The sequence below is a fragment of the Palaemon carinicauda genome, chromosome 34, assembly GCF_036898095.1.
Source record: "Palaemon carinicauda isolate YSFRI2023 chromosome 34, ASM3689809v2, whole genome shotgun sequence".
NCBI classification, from domain to species: domain Eukaryota; kingdom Metazoa; phylum Arthropoda; class Malacostraca; order Decapoda; family Palaemonidae; genus Palaemon; species Palaemon carinicauda.
The window spans coordinates 7,429,194-7,436,693 of record NC_090758.1 but is presented as its reverse complement, the minus strand read 5'-3'; the positions used below and the strand labels follow the sequence as shown (position 1 = coordinate 7,436,693).

Genomic DNA, 7,500 nt, shown 5'->3' with positions numbered 1-7,500 from the left:
TCTGAGAGAGAGAGAGAGAGAGAGAGAGAGAGAGAGAGAGAGAGAGAGAGATTATTTTACTTCATAAATTTATTACGCCCAAGACGACAAACAAAGTTACATATTGGCTGTTACATACAGTATATCAGAAATCAACAGAAAACAAAAATTTACTATATGAATCATTAGTATATCAGTTACAAAATTAACATATATGATATCGTATATCATTATCACAAAAACTGCAACTGACAGTTTAGCAGCCACCAAAGTGTGGATGACGAGTCAAAGTTACGTCTAGGTGGTAATCTTTGAGTAAATATTGACACGTTTGTAGTGGATTCTGTCCTTGAGGAAACAGATTCCTGACAGTGGGGCAATGAAGACAGTAGTGCTCAAGGTTATTGGCATTAGCAAGGTTACACAGTTTACATGAGGTGTGGTGTGGTATATCTAGTGTCTGTCCAACCTGCCACACAGGACGATATCCCAACCTTATCCTGGCACTTACGATATTATGCCTACGTACCATGAGTCCACGACGCCGGTACTTGTGACGGCTATGCAGAAAGTTATCATGATATTGTGTGGAAACACTAGTGCCCCTCTCTGCATCCCTATGCTGAACTGTACAGGCAAATGCTCCTGAATATATTCTATGTTTAAGCAGTGTTAAGGCCTTATTTACGGCCATAATTTCAAGGGTTCTTTTTATTCAGAATTTGCGGTCAGTAAAAATGTAACACAGCAACTCAGGAACAAAAGAACAAACACCTCAACAAAAGTTACAATATTTATTTAAAAACAAAAAAAAAAGAATATAAGTAATGGTTTGGTAATGATAATAAATAAAATAAATGAATATAAAAAATTGAGGGAAAACAACCTTAAGCTCTTTAAAAGATCAGCTACAACTAAGTTAATTCCTAGGCTAAGAAATAGGAAGATTTTAAATACAACATTTCAGGCAGCTACCTTTCAAAATCACTGGCCAGAAAAACTAACCTAACAAACTAAGATAGGTAGAAGGAAGAAAGAGAAAATAAATGAGAAACTTAATATTATTCCTACCTAGCACAAACAAACTAACTTAAATGTTAAACTTAACTTAATAAATGATAAATTACAAAAACCAAATAATCTTACAAATTTACACAGAGAATCATCACAAAAATCTCGGTAGATTGTTCCATCAGGCCATACAAGGTCCAGAAGACCGTACTGCAATCAAGGGCGTGCACATCTACAGGTACTCGGCGATCCACGATCGTCGTAAATAACAATAAAAATATTTCATACCTGTAGTATGCCGCCCTACGTATCTCCACGAGTTCAAAGAACTCACTGACGCTGATGAGCATGTCAAATGGATCAAGCTGCATTGCCCGAAGGCAATCCAAAATGCCACAGGAACGCCAAGCGTGGTAGCCTCCGATAATCCGGGACTTCAACGGATATCGCACGTCGCATACTGCACCGTTCTCAGTAGAAACGGGCCAACTCGTTCGCAAATCATCCGGCGAACGAGGGAAGGGACGTGGCTGATGAATGCCGCGGGTGACAAACACCAGCGACCACACACAAAGTAGCGAAGGAAGTGTTTCCAAAAACTCCAAAAACTCCCCAAAGGAAGTGGCAAAGCGTCAGGCTGTGAGGAAGAGCTCGAACTGTCCGTCACTTATCAACACTATTCGATCAAGTCTTCCACTCGAGTCAACACAGCTCATAGGAAAGAAAACGACGATCGTTAATAAGGCACTTCAGTGGTTCACTAATACCGGGGGAGAAGGTGGTAAACAAAGCAAAACTGTGAAGTCATGTGAAAAAGACTCTCTTACAGAGTTCATTAAACTAAAAAAAAAAATTGAATAAACTTAAAACTAAAACAAGATCAAAAGGTTGGACATGAATAAACAACTTATTATTAAATTATAATTAATTTACTTTACTCTAATAGGCAGCGAAGTGAGTGCTCAACATTTCTGTCATCAAGGTCCAGCGTGCAGGCAGCTTTAGCAAGATTGTGCACCATGTCATTCCCAGCAAGCCCAATATGGGAGGGCATCCACATGAAGGACAAGACAAACGAGGGTTTTTAAGTAGCAGTGAATTGACACAATATGTCTCGCACAACACGGCCACAGTGGGGCCTAGAAGATGTCAGTACCTGGATTGCAGATTTGGAGACAAAGATCACCAATCCATTCACATTTCTTCTAACAAGTTTAGTTACTGCATCCCATATACCTTGAAGTTCGCAATAAGTGGAATTGAATTAGCTTGGCAACCTGCGACCATGCCACCCACCCTCAGGAGATTCTAAAGTGGGGGAGAACATGTCACATGCTGCACTTCCATCTGCCTGTACTGAGCCGTCAACGTAGAATTGGTGTTCTGCAGGATCTGAAATTAACACTTTGGATATTGTTTCCAAAACCAGTTGCTTCTCTAGACTTGTATGGGCATCTTTAGAGGTTGGTGTGAAAGTGTCAGCAGAGAATTAGGACCCCACCATGGTGGCAAATCTTGAATGACGGCTTGCTCAAGTTACACCGATATCAAGGGTGGTCGAAGATTTTAACATACTGCCCTAACTAGGTTATGGCCCCTTGGCCCGAGTTGAGGTCTTGGTGCATCTTCGTTAAGTGATGCTCTGAGGATAGCAGAGAAGTTTGGAGTAAATTGTGGAGAGTGTAGACATTTAACATTGGCATAAATACTCTCTATCAAAGGAGGGTAACATGAGTTCGGTCTGCATGTTGACTATCCGAGTGGAAGGAGGGCATCCTAGGATAAGCCTCATTACTCTAATTTTGGAATAGTTCTAGAGGTTGTAACGCCTGACTGGGTAATTAAATTAAAGCAGGAGATAAATAGTCAACAAGTGGACCTAGAGAGAGAGAGAGAGAGAGAGAGAGAGAGAGAGAGAGAGAGAGATAGAGAGAGATGCATTTCCTTTTTATCAGGATTAACCTTCGAGATAAGGTTCCATCCAAGCACTCAGGCTATTGTTAAGGGATGGTTTCACTTGATTGAAAGAGGAGAAAGTCCTCTTTATAACGATGAACAAAATTATTAAAACTCGATTTTTCAGGATGTCAGAAAAATGTAATGTTTTTACTACTACTTTTTGTACAGAAGTAGTCATTTTTCGTAGATGGTCGTAACATATTAGATAAGCAATTAAACAAATTAATATGTAAAATATAATATCATTTTGTTTAAAATAAGTTCATCATTTTCTATTACTTTAGTATCTATGTCTCTCTTTTTGTCTCCTATTGTTATGCTCATAATTATTGTTAAGCATAAGTTAACACTAGTAAGACTATCTGATTAAATACCATTCCGTTTAGAAAAAAAAATGTCATTTTAATTCTCCTAATCTCATTTTCTTTACCAAATGCTCTCCACCCGATGCTTATCCTTTACTTTATTTTGGTCTCCTCTCCTGGTGAAACACTTACTGTCTCTCTTAAGTACGTATATTCATTAACAGTCTCTAGAGGTTCATCCATAACTCCTATTTGATGAGTACCGCACGTTTTTCACACATGTTCCTACACTGTAACGGCCCAAAGGGGCACATAGTAGAGTGCATACCTCCACCAGGGGAGCTTATTTCTTGAACGATTAGACGAATTTTGGTTTTTTGTTCGTCCCTCACCCTTGTCCCTTGACCTTCTAAAATTTAATTATTTCCAGCTCTTTACATAACATTACTTTGCGATTAAAATTGTGGCCGTATGTTTGATGATTGGGATTTGACGTTTTCCTTGACCTAGACATGGACTCTACCTTAAACTTCGACCTTAGCATTTATCAATTGGCGTAGATTTTCATACACTCTAATATGAACCAAGTTTGAAGTTTCTATGGAGAAAATGTCCAAACGTATGTTTTATTACGTAAATTGGAAACTTTGCTTGACCGTCACCTTTGACCTTGAACTTAAAAAAATCAAACATTTCCAGCATTTTAAAATTCAGGGATCCCTGTAAGATTTATTACTCTACAATTCAAATTGTGGCTTGGAAGTTGTTCATAAACAAAGACACTCATGAACACACAAACAGTGGCAAATACATAAATTCCTTACAACTTCGTTGGCAGAGGTATTGACAGATGAATTGTCTATAGAAAAAAAATAGTCATTGAAATATATATCTACGTTTTTAATATACATTTATAAAAGCTCACTATTCCCAGCAAATATAAATGTTGGAAAAACTCTGGATTGATAAATGGACTGAAAAACGAAGAGATAAATAACAAATTGTCAGTTTCGCCAGAAATGAAAATTACTTGAAAGGGAAAAAAAAATGGAAAAGTAATTGACTCTAATCCTGGTACGATGGGAAATAGATTGTCAATTGGAGGGCAATAGCCAATGCAGAGAGAGAGAGAGAGAGAGAGAGAGAGAGAGAGAGAGCCTTGTATATTCTCATTTAATCTCTCTCTCTCTCTCTCTCTCTCTCTCTCTCTCTCTCTCATAACTTCTATAAAATGGGAATACACAATAGTTTCCTTTTGTAGTCAAGCTATTCATAAATATTATATCAACTCTCTCTCTCTCTCTCTCTCTCTCTCTCCTCTCTCTCTCTCTTCCCCACTGGCAAACAGCAAAGACTCTCCTTCAAATAATTCCTCCATTCATCTCCCCCTGAGAGAAACCTTTTCAACATTCAGTCAATTATTTACATTTTCTAATTTTCTTCAGAATTTCAAACACAGAGATTTTCATTATGATTGAAACAAATACAGATTTGATTGATGGATCCATTGTAATTATCTCTGTAGCCTTGAATGTAATTGACTTTGCCTTTATTCTGCGTCGAATATGGGGATATTTTAATGGTTTTTAATTTCGTTTATTCATTCTTTCTTGAAGTATTGGAAAATAAGATCGCATGTGTAGACCCACACACATAAACACACTCACACACACACACACATATATATATATATATATATATAAATATATATATATATATAATATATATATATACATATATATATATTCTATCTGTCTCTCCCTTTCATCAGTTTCTTATCATTTGTCTTTCTCACCTCTTAAAATAGTTTCGAAAAAGACAAAGGGACAAGGAATTCATTTCCTTTGTCCTTCCTACAGAAACTTCATGTTCCCACATAAAGAATACAATGTTCCCTATTCTTAAGAAGAGTCCTTTATTCTTAGGAGCTGTTTCTGAGAACTGTGTGCTGTTTTCAAATGATGTGGTTGAGTTGGCCCTTGCTTCCGAGCGATTAATTTTTCACTATTTTAATTTTTAGATTCTTGTATTATTTTAATATAAATGGATGTGATATCCAAGAGATATGAGATATCATAAGCAGAACTATCTAGAATAATAAATAAACTAAAATGCACAAGATATTCGTGAACACAAGCAGACTAAAATTGAAGATACATTAAAGATTGGAAGAAGCATCAAGTTGATGAGGAAAAGAAGACTTGGAACCGGAAGCTAACGACTTTTGTTTTAAATGATGAAAATTGAAATAATATCAGCAATAAAGATGTTGATAAAAATGCGGAAGATATTTACACAGTGACTTGAATAGAGAAAATAGAAATGTAGGACTGAAAATGAAGATGAGTATTATGAGTAGAGAGAGAGAGAGAGAGAGAGAGAGAGAGAGAGAGAGAGAGAGGGATAACGAAACTTTCCATATTCCAGCTTTAAGTTGCACCTTTAGTGATGTCAAACTCCCGAGACTCGAAGGCACCATGCTATTTGGCACCATTGTGTCCGAGTTAGGAAGACTTGGAAGGTCTTTGAAAACTTAACAGGGACACCCCTGTAGAGAGAGAGAGAGAGAGAGAGAGAGAGAGAGAGAGAGAGAGATAATTTTTATTCACCATTATATTTGAATATAATATGCTTTTATTTAGAATAACTATTTTTTGGAATTGTTATATCGAAAAGAGAGAGAGAGAGAGAGAGAGAGGAGAGAGAGAGAGAGAGATTGATTGATTGGTTTAACGTTTTCAGGCGGAGAGAGAGAGAGAGAGAGAGAGAGAGAGAGAGAGAGATTGATTGATTGATTGGTTTAAACGTTTTAAGGCGAGAGAGAGAGAGAGAGAGAGAGAGAGAGAGAGAGAGAGAGATTGATTGATTGATTTAAAGTTTTCAGGCAAGAGAGAGAGAGAGAGAGAGGAGAGAGAGAGAGAATTATATTTATTATTTTCATATATCTCAATGTAATATGTTTTTTTATATATGCACTCTCTCTCTCTCTCCTCTCTCTCTCTTCTCTCTCTCTCTCTCTCTCCTCTCTCTCTCCCTCTCCTCTCTCTTTCTCTCTCTCTCTCTCTCTAAAAAGGTCAAGTTTAGAAATAAAGGAATGAAAGTTTGGAATACAGTATAGTTGTGTTAAGTTTCAGTAGGTCAAAATTAGTGTATTTATTTTTCTTCAAAATATGGAAACCTTAAAACCATATTTTAAATGTATATATAATATTTTCCATTCAATATTCGGTAATATTTTTCAAATAAAATCCTTTTTTTTATTTGATTATTAAAATTACACTTAACCTAGTGTTTTCTCTAGTTTAAAAACACCTGTTCCCTCGTTACTCAAGAACTGGACCCCGATACGTGATGTTCGTAGGAACAGCCAGGTGTTACTCAACGCCTAAAACTCTTGTTATTTTTCCTCATTAAGAAAGCACTGATGCCATCTGTTAGCGAAGGTTCTAAGTTTTCCATTATTCTTCATTATAGCTTTATTCGTTTTACTTTTGATCATTCTGTATTATTTGAATTAAACTCAATTTTGTACAAAGATTTATTGAATCTTACATACTATTATTTTCTAAATATTATCACCTTGATCATACATTTTAACTGTAATAAAACCCAAAAAAAATCTCAATAATGATCTTTTAGGTTCTGCTTTAAGACAAGAACACTGGTTTATATTATAACATTGGTTTTAATCAACAGCCATTACTATATAGTAAGGCATATTTAATAATTTCAAAGCAATTTTTAAAAGAGACCTTCCATAGTAGCTGATTATAACGAGTAGAGAGAGAGAGAGAGAGAGAGAGAGAGAGAGAGAGAGAGAGAGAGGGATAAAATTATATTATTTGATATTATATCACTCATTATAATATAAAATTTTATTTATTCAGGCTCTCTCTCTCTCTCTTCTCTCTCTCTCTCTCTCCTCTCTCTCTCTCTTACATATTACACATTATATAGATATCTCGAAAACACTAGAACTATTTGTTTATATGTTAGTGTGTCTGGTTTGTATAAAAGATACGGAAAATAGATATGGGAATTCGATTAAAAATAAAAATCTTTTTATAACAAGACAAATATTAAATAATAAGTAACCAATATGAAAGGTTTAATAAAAATAATTATTATCATAATGAACACATTCAGTATAGAAAAACAAAACTTTTTTCGAGTTTAAATTGAAACCCAAATCATGAACTAAATGTGTGTGATGATTGACTTCTGAAAACTCATTAAAACCTAAAGC

At 35.7% G+C, this 7,500-nt stretch overlaps 1 protein-coding gene across 1 annotated transcript in view; it reads left to right on the top strand.

Moving 5' to 3' along the window:
* The window catches only part of LOC137626689 (ionotropic receptor 21a-like), a 26,034-nt gene extending 24,304 nt beyond the window's left edge, over nt 1-1,730 (top strand). The window contains exons 5-7 of the mRNA XM_068357700.1: nt 460-614; nt 1,285-1,482; nt 1,609-1,730. Of these exons, the coding sequence (XP_068213801.1) occupies nt 460-614; nt 1,285-1,482; nt 1,609-1,730 (475 nt within the window). The remainder of the gene's footprint in view (nt 1-459; nt 615-1,284; nt 1,483-1,608) is intronic.
* Nucleotides 1,731-7,500: the final 5,770 nt, after the last annotated feature.